Source organism: Bipolaris zeicola, assembly GCF_000523435.1.
Source record: "Bipolaris zeicola 26-R-13 unplaced genomic scaffold scaffold_210, whole genome shotgun sequence".
Classification (NCBI taxonomy): Eukaryota; Fungi; Ascomycota; class Dothideomycetes; order Pleosporales; family Pleosporaceae; genus Bipolaris; species Bipolaris zeicola.
This window is the reverse complement of record NW_006912259.1, coordinates 1-16,622: the sequence shown is the minus strand read 5'-3', so window position 1 is coordinate 16,622 and position 16,622 is coordinate 1. Positions and strand designations below refer to the sequence as shown.

At 51.9% G+C, this 16,622-nt stretch overlaps 6 protein-coding genes across 6 annotated transcripts; 3 read left to right on the top strand and 3 right to left on the bottom strand.

Moving 5' to 3' along the window:
- Window positions 1–618: 618 nt before the first annotated feature.
- COCCADRAFT_8330 (uncharacterized protein) lies at window positions 619–1,866 on the bottom strand (the record flags this gene model as incomplete). The annotated part of the gene is made up of 2 exons (XM_007718048.1): window positions 619–1,126; window positions 1,181–1,866. The coding sequence occupies 2 exons, from the start codon at window positions 1,864–1,866 to the stop codon at window positions 619–621; spliced, it is 1,194 nt and encodes a 397-aa protein (XP_007716238.1).
- Window positions 1,867–2,909: 1,043 nt separating this feature from the next.
- COCCADRAFT_106509 (uncharacterized protein) lies at window positions 2,910–3,577 on the bottom strand (the record flags this gene model as incomplete). Its single annotated transcript, XM_007718054.1, has 5 exons — window positions 2,910–3,004; window positions 3,061–3,135; window positions 3,195–3,215; window positions 3,266–3,495; window positions 3,555–3,577. 5 exons carry the CDS (start codon window positions 3,575–3,577, stop codon window positions 2,910–2,912), a joined length of 444 nt encoding a protein of 147 aa, XP_007716244.1.
- Window positions 3,578–4,546: 969 nt separating this feature from the next.
- COCCADRAFT_8328 (uncharacterized protein) lies at window positions 4,547–5,704 on the bottom strand (the record flags this gene model as incomplete). Its single annotated transcript, XM_007718047.1, has 1 exon — window positions 4,547–5,704. One exon carries the CDS (start codon window positions 5,702–5,704, stop codon window positions 4,547–4,549), a length of 1,158 nt encoding a protein of 385 aa, XP_007716237.1.
- A 714-nt stretch (window positions 5,705–6,418) lies between these two features.
- COCCADRAFT_106521 (uncharacterized protein) lies at window positions 6,419–8,781 on the top strand (the record flags this gene model as incomplete). Its single annotated transcript, XM_007718053.1, has 2 exons — window positions 6,419–6,996; window positions 7,056–8,781. 2 exons carry the CDS (start codon window positions 6,419–6,421, stop codon window positions 8,779–8,781), a joined length of 2,304 nt encoding a protein of 767 aa, XP_007716243.1.
- A 479-nt stretch (window positions 8,782–9,260) lies between these two features.
- COCCADRAFT_68032 (uncharacterized protein) lies at window positions 9,261–9,659 on the top strand (the record flags this gene model as incomplete). The annotated part of the gene is made up of 1 exon (XM_007718052.1): window positions 9,261–9,659. A coding segment is annotated over one exon (399 nt), but the record flags the coding sequence as incomplete, so codon positions are not given.
- A 5,052-nt stretch (window positions 9,660–14,711) lies between these two features.
- Window positions 14,712–16,366, top strand: COCCADRAFT_40162 (uncharacterized protein; the record flags this gene model as incomplete). The annotated part of the gene is made up of 6 exons (XM_007718051.1): window positions 14,712–14,834; window positions 14,960–15,021; window positions 15,081–15,227; window positions 15,293–15,518; window positions 15,568–15,750; window positions 15,797–16,366. 6 exons carry the CDS (start codon window positions 14,712–14,714, stop codon window positions 16,364–16,366), a joined length of 1,311 nt encoding a protein of 436 aa, XP_007716241.1.
- Window positions 16,367–16,622: the final 256 nt, after the last annotated feature.

Below are 16,622 nucleotides of genomic sequence, written 5' to 3'. Positions count from 1 at the left end.
TAGTTATTAGTACCTTTGTTCATCCCCGTATCACCCACACATCAAATCACTGACCCGTTTCAATTTGTACTACCTTTCATTCTCTCATCTATAGAACGATCGACAATATTTGCTACTACATGCTTGTCCTCAGAAAGCCAAGTGTATAAATGGGGAGGGGTATTACCAAGGTTCCATCTATCAAATGCCCATCCAAAAACACCATACGACCATGACGATGCAAAAATGTACATATGAAATTTGTAAAAGAAAGGAGAGAGACAAGAAAAAAAAAGGGTAGGGTGATAGACAACAGAGAAAAAAATCCACATTTTTGTTCCCAAACAAAAGAAACACAAAAAAGGAACTACGATCCGTCTAGTATAATCCGCCAGGGACGCCCCAATTTCGTTTCCCTAGCATCTGGAAACATGGAAAAGTCCCGTATTGTAGTGCCGAGATGCTTTGCCGAATATTCTTGATTCGCATCGCCATTAAAGATGCTACAGACTCTATATTAGTCTTATTCTTTTTTTCAGCGAAATCTCTCCACGTGTAGAGTAGCGAAGAGGAGGAAGAAGAGAAAGAAGAGAAAGAAGGAAGAAAAGAAAGTTACTAGCAAGGTGCGCAAGGCGAGTTCTACCCAGTAGTCGCGCCCAGGCCATCGCAAAGCCTCTTTCTCCATTGTCCACAAACATCCTCGAATCCATCCAGCACGTCTGCACACGCACGTTTGGCTTCCCTCTCTTTGAGTCGCCGGTCCCAGTCTCCATGCTCAATGTACTCTTGTGCCTCCTTTGTCCGTTCATTGTCGCGTTTCCAGTCCTGTAATTGTTCTTTGCTAACTTTGAGCCTACGGGTGGCATTCATGGTGGTTTGCCGGGACATGTGCAGCGTGTCGCTTACGTTTGCGAGATGTTGCAGGAGCTCACGGCTCGAGTGTGTGAGATGGGACAGGGCAACGAGTGGCTCAGCGGAAGAATGGGGAAGCAAATCCAGGGTTGATTGTATGATTGGCAAAAGTTCTTCGATGGTTTCTGGATCGGGCAGGATGGGTCGTGGACCCGAGAAGGAGGCGGCTAGAGATGTTAGGGTACGGGACTGGTGAGTTAGGTGCGTTGTGAGAGCATCGTGAGCCGTTTTAAGCCTGTTTGTTTCTTCTGTTAGCAAAAATCATACAAAGGGAGAGGAATGAAATTACCGTGTGGATCCGTTCTCTATGGCAATCTGGCTGCCCAAGTCTCGCAGTTGCTCCGTCACTCGCTTGACCACCTCGTCTGACGGGCTGCCATTCTCTTCCATGCCCCGCCGTGCTAGGCTTTCAATAGCTGCCATTCTCGACTCGAGCGCCGGTGATATGCCCTCGTTGTCCAGGTCGGAGTCGTCACCATAGTCGGAGCCGTCGTACAGCGATCGTTGCCTGTTGTGCTTTTTTAACTTTGCAGCCGAGGCAGGGCTGAGGCCAGTGGGAGGAGAGTCTTGCATGGCCACACCACTATCACGCACACCGTTGAGACTGGCTACGCTGTCGACGCCATAGGAGCCGTCGTGCTCGATGGCGGTGCCGATGGCGGCGAGGTCGCCGTGCGACTCGTCTATGTCGTCACCGTAGTCGCCGTCTATGGCGTCGTCATCGTCGTCCCATATCTCGCCCAGCTCGTCGGCCAGGTTTCCGAGGCCATTGCCGTCTATGGCGCCGTCAAAGTTGTGTGCAGAGGCGTCGTCAAAGTCGTGCGACGAGCGCGGGGTTATGGGCGAGTAGCCGGAAGAGCGTCGGTTGAAGGATTGGCGCCTGGAAGCGTTGTTGTGGGACATGTCCAGGCTGTCGGGGTGTCGACGGTGCGAGGATAGAGGACGGTGAGTCGGTGTGTCTGGTGGAGAGGACATGGCGCTATGGGTGGGTGGATCAAGGGCCAGATGGGAATGCGCCGAACGCGTCCGAGGATCGTGAAGTCGCTGGTCAAGGAAAGGCGGACCGCATTAGGAGAGCCCAATCGGGGATCAACCGAGCGTGATCAAGGAGCGCAATGCGCCTCTATCGCGCAGCACTGGCAGCCGAGGGCTCGATGGGGCCCAACCTCGTGCAAGCAACAGCGGTGCGTGCTGAGCAGGAGTCGCAAAAGGAGAGGTGCGTGGCGGGGTAGCGGCGTGTGGACGGTGACTGGTACCCCTAAACTTGAGGTTGCGGGCTCGGCTGTGGTTGCGCAACTGCAGCCTCGATGCAAGGTACCGGCGGTGCTGCGAGGCGACTGGCGACTGGCGGCGCTTGGCGGTACGTACGGTATTTGTCTACGTGTATTCTGTGTGAGTGCAGAGCGGGAGAACAGGACAGGCGCAACACTGATAAACAGTCTAGCAACAAAGCCGATGATGTGGTTGCACACAGCAGGTCCCCTCGCACACAGTGTTTAGTTGCCGCTTGTTGCCCTGCCTGCTTGGGATTGGCCTGTCAGAAAATGACGGTCCCTCGCAAAGGAGAGAAGGTATGGGTATCCTGGTCATATACAACCACGCCCACCACAGCCAGCACACATCTACACACTACTAGACGCCTCACTTGACCATCTGATTCTGCAAATGTCCATGTCAGAATGCTCCATGCAGCTGCCGGTTCGAGGCTCGTATTGAAAGATACCCACGTCCCTTTGTTCCTCTATCCCAGCCTGGTCCCTGCGTGCATCTCTACAAGCATACATACATACATACATACAAATCCCATGACCCTGTCGTCAACCACATGGCCATCGCCTGTCATGATGCTAGCCCGGACAACATGTACCTTCGCAGGCTCCAAAACGCCTTTTTTTTCCCTTTCAAAGTCGTACCATGCTCCTGCAAGGTGCTGCCATGTAGCCACCCAGAAAACCATGCCCAAGAACGCCTGCAATGCCTACCCGAATGCCGCTCAAACAATCATCGCCTGTTTGCAGCTATTGCGCTGCTTTGGTCTGGTCCATCGTCGCCAGCTGCTTCTTGAGCTGCGTGAAGAAGTCCTGCCCCGTTGTCATGAGGTGCGGCATGGTGCCTGCGTCGAATCAGTATTCCATGTCTGCAAGCATTTGCTACACATAAGCGCCTTACCGCCTTTGCCCCATGCTCCGCTGCTCCTGTTCGACACCGAGTCACCCGGGACCTTGTGATATACCGCTGGCTGGTCTACAAGGCTCATGTTAGCACTACTAGGCCATGTGCGTGGAAAACTACGGGGCTCGTACTGGCGGTACTCTCGAGGTATTCTACATTCTAGTTAGTATTGTGCCGTGACTTGTACGCTCGGGGAACATACTCTTCTTGAGGAATTCCTTGACCTCGTTGGCATTGAAGTCTTTGACGGGCACATGGTGCTCGGGCTGGGCCTGAGCTTGTGCAGCCGGCGTAGGACCCGAGGCTTTTGCCTGCTTGGTTCCCCAGACATTGCCCGCAGGTGCGGCGGCCATGGACTGCGGCCGGCCACCAGCGTCCTTGGTGGGGGTGTTTGCGCCTGAGTTGCGGTTGGCTTGACCCTGCCGTCGCCAGCTGTGAGACATGTGGTCAGTAATGTGCAGCAAGGCGGATGGGCGCTCCTCTGGACCTACCGATTCTCACCAGGACCACTCATCTTGGATGCGGAGAAATGGCAGAGGCGACGAGGGGCCGAGTGGTAGATATAAAATGCTGGAAGCTTTGCAATCGCTCTTGCAGCGCGCGAACGATGTCTGTGCTGCAGCAAACGGGCCCAATGAGGGTGCTAGATGCGACTACACCTGTGACTTTTCCCGACCAACTCACTACTGCTAGCCGCTTCAAGAGCCACCGCGACACTATTTGCACAGATTCGCGAACGAGTGGATGGCGATTTACGGAGCTGCCCAATCTGCGCCAATGTGTTGTACATCACGTGCCCCGCCCTCCAATCGAAATGCCCACCGCCCGTCGTGACAACACACCAACAACAGGGTTCAAGACACCACGGCGAACCCACGGTAACAGCTTCGAGGCACTGGGCCACGTTTTCGTCTCCATTCTTTCCCCCATGCTTGGCCGCCCTTGACTCGTGCCCCGTGCAGGCACAATGACGGCATGCCATTGCGACGGGCAAGACACGATGCCACGCAATCTCACCGACAGCTCCGCCCGAATCCCATGAGGAAGACGATGCACAAGACACGCCAACGCGTATCGTGCTAACAACGCATGTCATCCGGTCTGGTAGAGAAAAAGCAAAGGCGGTCGTTCGAATCATGGCTCACGGTGCTGTCACCGACTTTTGACAAAGACCAGGGTCCCCAGATATGTGTGCATGGAACCTCAGTGACAAAAGCCCTACTATTGTTCCAGCTGGCTCTCCCACCTTTTCGTCAGCAACAACTCTCACAAGCCAATCCTCATTACGCTAACACATAGTTGAAAACAGCCTTTTATGGCTAGGCTCAGATTCCATTCCATTTATTAATAATATGTATTTTGTGCATGTCCGTTCCATGCCGTCCGACAAAGGCACCAGGCCATCAACATTCATTCCATAACATGATACAACGCCGCAAACTCGAGGCGTGAGGGAATGCAGCAATGCATATTACAAACACAACTAGACTGACGCAGCGGCACCTTGGGCATTGTCGCCGCCATTGCCACCGCCAGTCAGATTTGCTAGGAAATCGTGATATCGAAACACCTCTCCTCTGCCCAGACCCTTGCCTCCCTTTCCAAAGGCTCTCCGCCCACTGAAACCCTCGACCACCATGTTGATCTCCCGTTCGGTAAGCAGCGTTTCGCCTGGCTGCGGTGCCGTATGTAGCAGGGCATCTTTTAGCTCTGCCAAGTCAATCTGTCCGTCGTCGTTGTCATCGAATGCCTCAAAAGCTGCGCTCAGCTCGTTTTGGTGCGAGAGGTTGCCCAGCAGATCGGATAGTGTTGTCAGGTAGTTGGCCAGGTTGATGGATTGTGCGCCGTTGAAGTATGTCGAGAGCTGGGACGGGGTCGCAGAGAGACCGAGCTGGGACAGCATATCGGCCACATCTGCAGCATTTACATGGCCATCGTCGTCGCGGTCCATGACACTAAACGACTCTCGCATACTGTGTAGGAGGGGCGGCGGCAGTTTGGAAAGAGCGTCACTCGAGGCCATTCGCCGGATGGTCTGTGGCCGGGCTGCCAGTCGCCCGGGCGAAGCCTCGCGCGAGCGTGCAGGTGAGCGTGCGGGTGAGGGCGCTGGCGAGAGGTGTGCGAAGCGATCTACATGAACCTCGACTGGCTTCTCAATTGGCCTCTCCACCGGCTTGACAGGGTCAACAGGCGGCGACTGCTTGCGGAAGGAGAGAGGTGCCGGCGTATCATCCTTGGCGGTGCCCTCGAACATGGCAGCAATCGACGCCGTGCTCAGAGGGCGTCCGGTGCCTTGGGCCGTGGGTGGTGGTGCATTGCGCGTGGGCGAGACATGGCGGCCAGGCGAAGCGGGTGGTTCAGGCGTGCCTGATCGTGTGCGCGTGTGCAGCCATGGCGGAGGGTTTTGTGATGCGGGTCCGGTAGCAGGGGCGGGTGCAGCAGCAGCGGCCGGGCGGAGGTTTGCTTGCGAGGGGGTATTGGGCGTGTCCTTGGGCTTGAGAGGAGAGCTGTTTGGTGTCGAGGGCCGTAGGGTCGAGGGGGAAGCCTCTCTGATGGAGCCCGGGCGGCGGAAGGGCGACTGGCGGGCGTTGTTGAAGGACAGCGGCGAGGGCTTGTAGGGGGTGGGCGTGGTCGAGTCCATGAGCGCGTGGTATGTGCGTGTGTCTGTGTTGGGGGTTGGGGGAGGGCGTCAGTACAGTGTGATAACGTTGTCGCATAGTGGTGACGGCGCTTGTTGACCGTGGCTGGTGTTTTGCGGCCAAGGCGGCGTGGCCCAGCAACCAGGCCAGGCGTGCGCTGGGCTGGGGGGGAACTAGGCAATCGATAAGCCCGCCGGCGCCAGCAGATGCAGTTAGCCCATACGTCGGATACATGTTATTATTATAACTAACCTTATGTATGGACTACGTATGGACGCACATGTCGACTCTTGTAAGTACGCTTCCTACTCGTGAATGCACTCGGGCGCTGGGATGCATGCACCTGCACCGCCGCCCACCTCAGCGCCATGGAGCCCGCGCCTCGTGTCCCCTACCTCTTCTCCCCTCGTCCCGACTGGCTGCCGCCGTGGTCGTGAGGGTGACATTGGTTTCGGACCATCTGTAGCATTAGCCCCCCTAACGCTAGCGCCTGTAGATCTATAGGGAATGCGAGCAACCAGGGCCCCGTACATAGTAGTGCAGCAGAGGGAGAACAAACACTCATGGCCGAAGTCATATCACAGCGACCAGGCGGTCCCAGTCCTGCCCAGCCCTTGACGCTGCAACGCCAGCCTTCCTTCTCCTCCTTCCCGCCCTCGCGCTCACCATCTACCCGCAATGGCCACTACCCCAAATCCCGCTCCCCGCAGCCCCCCATGCTGCGCGAGGGCGAAGAGAACGACTCAACCCAGTCGGAGCGCGACGGCCCTTTCCGCCACCTCTCCGCCATGTCCCACGCAAGAGCCGGCATGAAGCTGCGCCCCCAGTATCCTGCCGACGCCGTCGAGAACCATGTCGAGTACATACTCGTCGCCTCGTTTGACATTGACCGCGGCTCCATCATGGAGCACCAGTATCCCGCTGCTATAAGCGGTGACGAGACCATGTTAGCCGAGCTCATGCTGCCCGATCAGGCCCACGTCCGGAGCCAGGATTGGACCATTTTCTTTCTGCACAAGGACACAACCGCCGACGAGGAGGAGCGCGAGGCACGGAGAGAGCGCAGGCGACGGAGAAGGCGGCGCAAGCACGGTCTGGAAGACGACAATGACAATGCCACCTCCCCCGCCGAAGCGCGCAAGGACCGCGACAGCGACAACGAACTCGAGGCCGATGATGATGACGAAGACGACGACGACGACACAGAAAGCGAGAGCGGGCCGGATCCAGATGGGCCACCCTTGGTCTACGTCCTGAATCTGGTCAACACCAAACAGGACAATACCGTGAAGAGGTAGGGCAGCCCTGACCAACTTGCGACAAACGAGTTTACCAGACACTGACTCTACATAGAGGTGCCATTGTGAAAGCCATGGCCATATGCACTCGCCATCCTTTTCTGCACATATACAAGCCCTTGTTGTTATTAGCGCTCGAGGAGTACTTCAGAGCGCCGGTCCTAGAAACACTTGCCTCGCTCTACAATGCCCTCAACTCCATGGACCTGTCGCTCTTGCCGAAATTGTCTCATCTTGAGAGCTTTGTGCTGGGCGCCAGCGACGCAAAGGACATGTTTGTAGAGAAATTCGAGCTCATGGTCCGCCAAAGGAAGAAGCAGGATGCTGCAAAAGAGGCGGACGAAACTGCATCGGATCCTCAATCTAAGAGGAAAGTATATACCATCCCCCGGGACACTCACGAGTTTGAGTCCAAGATCGATTACAACGGCATACCCGTGCCTGTCAAGATTCCAACTTCCCTAAGTCCGGAAACCGTGGGCGACTTTTCCCTCATCAAGCTCATACAGACCTTCTCCACCCCTCACACAACACAACCGCAGCCATTTGCCTTGCACCCGCATCTGACAACGAGCGGTGCATTCACGCATCCAATCATTGTTCTCGTCAATGCTCTCTTAACCCAGAAGCGCATCATCTTTATCGGACACAATCGCCCTTCAGGCGAAGTCGCAGAGGCTGTGCTGGCAGCATGCGCCCTGGCATCTGGCGGTATACTACGCGGCTTTGTGCGACATGCGTTTCCATACACCGATCTTACTAAAGTGGACGACCTGCTCAAAGTACCTGGCTTCATCGCTGGCGTCACCAATCCTGCATTTTCCTACAAGCCAGAGTGGTGGGACCTCCTGTGCGACCTCCCTACTGGCCGTATGAAGATTAGCAATCGAATCGAGTCAGCCTCACCCACAGAGGGATCATTGTTTTTCCAGCAGCAAGGCCTCCCTTTGAATGGACTCAATGGACAATCGGGCCTTGACAGTAAGGGTGGTGGTATTGATCCTACCGGCGACAATCAGTTCATGGACAAACTTCTCGAAAGCATTGCCAACCGTCATGGAGAAAACGCAATTCGGGCAAAATGGCGCTCCTGGGTGCTTAAATTCACCCGCATCGCAGCCGCCTTTGAAGAAACCGTCTACGGGGCATCAGCACTGTATATTGGCGCTCATGACACGGAAACAGGTGCATATGGTGTTTCTGGGCATGGTTACGTCTGGTCAGATGAAGGCTCCAAGCTCCGCGAGCTTGCAGCAAATGTTCATCGAATCGAAGGCTGGCGTAACACCAGAAGTTACTATAGTTACATCCAGGATCTTGCAAAGGGCTGGGGCAAGAGGCCAGTGCGAGGTCTCGACATGCACCACCAGCATGACAAACTGCGATGTCTGAAGCTCACCCATGATCAATCGGCAGCCATCTATCTCGCACTTGCACGGTGCGTGGAAGAAGCAGGTTCACCTAGTGAGAGCACCACTGCTTCATCAACCGACCTCTCATCAATGGCACAGTCGCTTAATATCAGCAACGAGTCTGCAAGGAGAGTAAATGCCCAACTACAATACGACACCGTTCTCCAGCTGCTTTGCGTTATACCCGATGCCGGTCTCTTCTACCTCAGTCTCGGCCTTTTCCACCCCAGACAGGATGTCCGCATGGCAGTCGTCAAGCTACTAGAGCGAATCATGGATCACTCTGCCGGTCGACACTACTGGGACCAGTTAGGACGTTTTGCCAAACTAGCATTTTTCAGAGTAAAGAGAGAGGAGGCGCAGAAGTAGATATACTAGCAAATGTTTGGAGTTGGATCGAATGAATGATGACTGGCCTGTGTGTCGCGGGGTCGACTTAATGCAATGACAAGAATAATCTGAATGAATGAAATGAGTACTACATATATCTGTGCTTTGTCAATAGTGAGCATCTGCATTTGACATGAATCTCTTTTTCCGCCCATCAAGAATCATGATTGACGTCCTTGTTTGTGTAGTGAGATGCTCTGCGCAATGACACACTGTATATGACTAGTTCTTTGCAAAACATTTTCTAGTCTAGCTAGGTGTATTGTGTGCTACGCGCATGTTTAGTGTAAAAGGGGTGACGTTACACAACATGCAAGACACGTGTTGGTGGTTCCTGCATCAGACGGCTGCTCAGCCTGCCCAACCTGCACAGCCTCCGACGACAAAACAAGGAGCTCACTGTGCCCCTCCGTCTCTGCCACACTCTAAACTACTGTCCGTCATTTGTTTATACAGCAATGGAGGTTGCCGGTCTAGCACTCAGTGCTGTTGCACTAGCAACACTATTCAACACCTGCGTCGAATGCTTCGAGACCTTTTCCCAAGGGAGAAATCTGGAGAAAGACCTCATCTACCTTCTCATCAGGCTGGACTTTGAAAAAACACAACTATTATTGTGGGGAAATTCAAGCGGCATTCTCAAGATCGAGAAAGAGGATCGACATGCCAGGTTGGCAGACTCGACAGTTTCCAAGCTTGTTAAAGATGCGCTAGGTGCAATTCAAAGTCTTCTCTCAGATGCCAGCTTATTGCAACAGCGTTATGGCGTCAAATCCAGTACCGCAACCTTGGCAAAGAAACAGTCGATATCAACGAATTTACTCAGTCCGAACAGCATGAATTTGTTTCGCACCTCATGGTCCAGGTTCTGTATTCGAGCAGCTCAAGCCTTACCAGACCGAAGTACCCTTAGCACAGCTTCAAAAGCACGCTGGGCGGTTCATGACAAATCAAAATTCGAGGAACTACTGGACAAGTTGTCAACTCTAGTGGAAAAACTACACACGCTCATTCCAGTACCGGATTCTCAACATAACGATCTGGAAAATGATCTTGCAACAATTGACATATCGTAGTTGAGACTTGTGGAGGCAGCATTGCAGTCCTCAAGTCCAAGAGGCAGGGCCCTGTCCAAAGCTGCAAGTGTTATCATTTCGAACTCAGAAATTGGTACCATCGACCAACGGGCTGTTGTTGAATGGCTTCAGGATACTCAATGGAGCAATCAACCAAATGATACAAATACCTCCTCTACATCAACGCAGCCAGGTGGACGTAAGTTTATCCCAGTAGATTGCAAAGCAAAACCAATTGTTACAAGGTCTGAGTTTGAAAGGGAAACTGGACTACCTTGTAGTGAATACCAAAAAGTCGGTATACTTCGTTAACACACCTGAATGCCGGAACATTGCAACGTCAACGCCTTGTCCAACCATTATGTCAGATAGGAGGCTACCCACTACATTTGGAGACCAGTTCCACTCCAACAGCTCCGAGTCAATACGCGCCCTGTTCCCAAATCTGGCGAAATGCGAGAATTTTCAGCCTGATAGCTATGCCGAGTTATTCGAGGGTCTGCAACGGAGTTCACATGATGTACAAGCAGTCGCCATCCGTCGAATCAACCAAATGCTTCCATTCGGCATCATCTACATTCACACAAACCCGTGCCAGTGCGCAATCCAGACGGCATTGTGCATAGCTGACGCATTGAATGATAACTACCTCAAGGCCGTGGTACGCATAGATGAGAGAATCTCTAGTTCCTGCTTTCGTAGTATCGCAGACCGTATTGTAGTGCTTCAATCGATGCTTGCACATCTAGACACACTGGAGCCATTTGCAGGGCCATCGTCGAAGTCACTCTGGAGACATATTGGATCGGACATGGCTTGACCAGAGGCTTTACACTCTAGAGAGCGATCTCACTACTGAAGACTCTTCCGCCATGTCCAGTGCAACGGACATTTTTTCGGAGGAAAACTACCCGAATCATTTCGCTGGCTTGATCATCGTTGGAGAAGTGGACTTTTGCACGCCATTGCTCCAAGCTGAGCCCTTTCCATGGACGCAGAGATTCCCAAGAAAATGCGAGGTTTTTGAAATCTCTCATATCGCTTCGGAATACAGTCGCAAGTACGTTGGCAGACTCGTTGCACGCCCGCCTATTACAGATCCTGATGCAACATTGCCGCAACAACAAGCATTAAAGGCACTGCATCTTGAAACCGAGAGGGCAAAATCACGGCTGGGTACACGATCCGCTTCTCTGCTGAAACCTGGAACTGGAAAACGACGGGCGGCCCCGCTGGTAACATATGATCGTGGAGGTGTAGCCTCTGATTCTTCGTCTGGCTAGACACATATTGATGTGGATATCTGCGTATGTCAATGGCGCTGTGATTACGTGACGAAAAGTTCAGTCGTGCTAGTTCTACACAAACTACTCTACCACCAGGCAAAACAGCATTTTCGTTCTACTATACTTTTTATATCCATGTAATGCAAGATTGCAAACTGAAAAAGTAAAACCTGTCATTCTAAGCCGTTCAACATAAAAGTCAATTCCATCAAGTAAAATTGTCAATTTCTCTCAAGACTAAGCAAACGAACATAACGTTAGCTTTCTGTCCATGTCTAGGAACTACTTGCATGTAACACAACTATCCAAACACACAAAAACATCTCCTGAAGAATGCAGTATGCAGTTACATGGTACCACGAGCAGAATCGAGTTACCCCCCTCCCCCCCGAACACAACCACGACCACATTCCATGGTACCAAGCTCCAAGCAACTAGTATTTGACCTTCCTACTCACCTACTCATCAGCAACTCGAAAACGCCACAACACACACCTAATGCCACACACATGTGCGTCTAGAACGATAAATTCTCCGTCTGGCCCGCCACGAAACACGGAAGCCCCGATTGCGAATCGAGGGGAGGGGCGGGGGGCGTTGGAGAAAAAGCACGCGGCTCCACTACGCCGCCGATTTTGGATGGGGGGGGTGGCTGGCGTGTAGGTTTGCCCGGAACCAATCTTCCGTCGGTGCTGACCGGAGACAAAATAAAAGAGAAGAATGTCATTGTCTCTGGCATACTTTCCTTTGTTGGTTTTCGTTTTTTGAATTGATTGGTTGGGATTTATTGAGATAAGAAAGGTCTTGTTGATTGTGTACACTCCTTGTCCTTATTATAGATTGATATATCTTATAGGCAAGACGTTGATGCGACATCCTCATCCCGTCCTCCCCCCCCCCTTCCCCCTTTGCCTTGGTGGGTGATGGTGGGGGTCGTATGGTGCAATTTTGATTTCTTGCAGCGGGTGCATACATGCTAGGCTGATTTATTTGCTGATGGAAGCCAATTCATTCTAGTGCTGATCGATGCACGAGGCTTGGACTGGGGGGTTCCTTGTTGACCAAGTGGAGCGGAAAGTTACCCGTGCTCAAGGCTTCCGGGTTCCCTTTTTCATCTGAGGGGGACTTGTGAGTGGGGATTTTGCATCAAGTGTGACCCTACATTTATTTACTTGGCTGGGTTAATTGTGTTACTGACTGTATGAGTTGAACAAGTTGATTCTAAACACCGAGTGCTTTGTGGCTGGGCTCCAGCTCATGGATGTACATTCAATGTTGAGGTGCAACCGTTTTAGTGTTCATGCTTGCTTTTTCTGATGTGCCGCTGTTTTGCCGCGAGCTAGTGATGGTGTACGCGCAAGCCACGATTGATGAACTTGTTTGGCGGACGCCCCAGATGCAGCCAATTGAGTCCGGCAATTGCGACAGGTATTAGTGATCAGATGTCTTATATCCATAGTTTATAATGTCAATGCGACAGCCATGTGTCCAGAACGATAGTGCTAAGCTTGTCTCGACCACGAAACATGTCACTATTCTTGGGCCTGATCGGGCAATTTATTCGATGACGCGGATGCTCGTATAAGCCCGTTCGCTTCCTACACAAAAACCACGTGGTGCAAGGGGCCGCCCGTCATGGTGGATGTGGCTGAGTAAGGATCTACCGTTGGAGATGACCTAGTTGACAATAGACAGAAGGGGGGATGCGGCTTGCTTGTAGACCAGCAAAGCTGATAGTATGTGGTTACAGAAAGCGAAGTCCCACAATAGAACGGGCAAGAATCGGCATGAAGCCTGGAAATATTAAGAGCAGTGGTTATAGCGCGTGGCAGCTTTTACCAGTAACATGAAATGTGGCTGGGAATCCGTCGATGGCGTTGTAACGCCAGCGACTGATCGATGGTTCGATAGTTGCAAGAACGGAGATAGTCGCAATTCTCCTCCCACATGTAGTACCCGAGGCAATGGAATCATGGCCGTGCTCTGTTTCGCGCACAGCTTAGATGTCGTGTACTCAGTACGCCACGGCTTAGATCCGGCGTTGGGTCCTGGGAAAGTTGGAGCTAGCGATATGCTATTGGAGCCTTATATATCAAACAGGGATGGACTTGCATCGTCACCAAGCCACAGACCTTGGTGACACACGGCAAAGATGCCAAGTGAGTACAGCAACAGGACTAATCGCCCTAGAATAGCAAAGACTGCCATGTCCCACCTGATTAGACGTGCCCAATCAGAATATCGCAGCGCTGACGACCTCTCCAAGTGACATTTGGACCGCAGTATCTGGACACTCAGGAGATGGGTTGTCAAAGCTCCGCCCAGGTTCTTGGATGTTCGTATAGACGGGACATTGGAGATACGAGAACTCAGTGTCTTTGGGCCTGTGCCCCGTACCATGGCAATCGTCTTGATGGATGGCATTCTAATACGAAGCTGGAAACCGCTGCTTCGAGGAGGAAAAGAGTCATGAACTTGGTGGGCCCACCTCGATGTTTGGTCAGGGCGGTTGAAGGGGCCGAGCCAGAGTCCGAGAACTAGCATGTATGCCGACCACATTGGGCCGTTCCTTGTGTTAAAGTTTGGCATGGATCTAGAGTTCGTAAATGGAGATTGTGATTGGCGCAAAGCTTGTAGATCTCTGCAGGGCTCCGACTAACTGGCTTTAGTGCGGAACCTGCTCCAACCTTGTGGCTTGGCGAGAGGCGTGTTCCTATTGTCCGACATGGGAGCTTTCTCTATCAATCCGCTCCACCAGCTTGTGAGAACAACGTTTCGCGAAACTCGGTACATTTACTCCACAGTTTCAGGATTTCAGATGGCTTCGCCGCTGCTGGCCGGCTCTTAAACATGAAATGCGAGGGTGCTCATGCCTACGCCAACTGTATCTGTCTTGCACCCAGTAGCGGTGACAAGAGCTTCTCCGGCGCCAATAAGAACCTTCAGATAGGTTCGGATGTTTCTGCATTGGGATTACCTACATATCTGTGTGGTGTACTAGAGATAGTGTAACCTTAGGTGGATGGAATCACGGCAGATCAGCAGCATACCCTCTTTTTCTCAGCGGTATCGCTATAGCAAGTATCGACAGCCAAGTCAAATCAGTTGACAGCACACTGAAATGCTGGGTCAGATCAAGAAAATACGTCGGATCTACTGACAGGGAAGCGCTCCTTACCGTCTAGTTTCACCCTGCGCGGGGATTTTTTCCCTTTAAATACGAACCCCAATGGAGCGCTTGATTGGGGCCGCCCTGTGAGTCCAGGTGCCACGCGAGCTCCACATGCTATGTGACACTGTCTCCCCGACTGCAGTCTGTGCTTAGGTGTGTGCCGCAGCTAATAACGGACCCATATGTCATGTTTGAGACCCAGTCAGTAAGCCAGTCAACCAACATAATACTGAGGCCTGGATCCTTGGGCTACTCGTTTTTCCTGATCTTGTTCCCTCTCTCGCGACCGATCGTATCCCCAGACCGCCGCCTATAGGTACCATTGTGCCTGCATGCCTTGCATGCACGTTCCAACCCGGTCTTCAGCAATACATAATGCAGCTGCCGCCAGCGTCAGTCATACTGAGCTGGCCGACCCCCAACTATGACGACCCAGTAACGCGAGGGCCAGCGCTTGTCATAGTCAATGCCATCTTCATATCACTAACATTCCTCATTGTGGCTGCGCGACTATACACACGGATTGTAATCAAAAGATGGTTCGGCGTTGACGATGTCTTCATCTTGCTCGCGCTTGTAAGTAGTCTTCTCTCACAAACCCACTCTTAGCTAACATAGTGTAGTTGTTCGCAGTGGGCCTCACAGTTGTTGTCCTCTTAGCGAACAAGTCATACGGATGGGATAGGTAAGTGAATAAGCATGAATGTGTACTTCAAGAAATCCTTTCTGACGTGGCCACTATAGACATGTTTGGGACATACCGATTTCAAATTTTGTTCCAACATTCAAAATCGCTATGGCGGCCAAGTTAGCCTTCACAGCGGCAGCAACCTTCACTAGGCTCTCGCTCCACTGCTTCTACTACCGTCTGGTCTCGGATTCAGGAAAAACGTGAGTCGTTAGCTGTGATATGCTTCATGTGCCAAGTACGGATACTAATACCTGCTGCGCTTCAGATGGTTCAGGTGGCTGGTTCACTTCAACGTTTTCTACACAGTCAGCAGCTTTCTGTCATTTACCTGCATCGCGATATTCTTTTGCATACCCGTCAAAAACTACTGGACTCTTGGTGCACCACCAGAGACCTGCTTGGATGAAGCAAGTGCAACTCTAATTGTTGGAATAATCAACTGTGTTGCAGATCTTCTGACAACAGTGACACCCATTCCTTTGGTAATGGGAGTAAGTTCTCTTCCACTCGGGCAAAACGATAGATGCTAAAAACCCCAAGCTACAAATGCCTCTCCACCAACGTCTAGCCGTGGCCTTTTTCTTTAGCATGGGTTTCATAGTAACTGGCGCTGGCATCGTGCGAACTTGGTTCATATATCGGAGTCTCTTCAACGAGTGGGATCAAACATGGTATGCATATCCACTATGGATTGCAGCTGCCGTGGAGATTGATCTGGGAGTAGTAAGCACGTGTGACCAAATCTTTGTACAGGGCTAACCAAGAATAGATGTGCGCGTCAGCTCCCGTTCTCAAGCCACTGCTCGCGAAAATACCCTGGAGTCTATCTGGAGCGCTGACCGGAGGTTTATCTTTCAAGAAATCGTCACTTGGTACCTCCAAAACGCTTACGGCCGGTCAATCAGCAGGCTTCATGTCAACGCGAAGATCCGCCGCTCCCCAAAGCATACCAGAGCTCATGTCTGACAAAGGACATAGTTATGAGATGAAAAACTGGCAAGAGGCGACACCAGGACAGGTGAACACAGATCTAGAAAGAGGCAACCAAGAGACGGTTCCCGAAGAGGAGGAAAGGTCAAAGGATGGCGTGATGCGCTGGCTACAAAAACTTCGACCAAACTGCACAGCAACAAACAAGGAACAGGAAATGACTATTACCTTGACCAGCCAAGTGGAGCTAAAGAGCGAACCTGCAGTATCGCGCGATGGTTCTCCGAGCCGGTACAAGTCGTTTCACGAGAACCATATGCCGCTTGCAGCATCGATACCTGAAAGAGCTACACCGACCGACGATCGAATAAATCCAATAGCTGGACATGACAGCGGTAGAGCAAAATAAACCCATATATCCAGCATTGACTGTGTGGAATTCTAGCGTTATACATTTAATGAAGTTTGTACATCGTTGCAGCTGTAATATACTAATTCTAACATAGTAATACTCGCATGATAGTTTTGCAAGATGGAAACCGAGGATTTTCAACACACCTTGATCGCATATAACACACACACCAACTTTTAAGCAGAAATTTTTCATCGAAACTCGTCAATTTTCTATCGGATATAGGGGTAACACGTCGCGAGAAATCGATTTA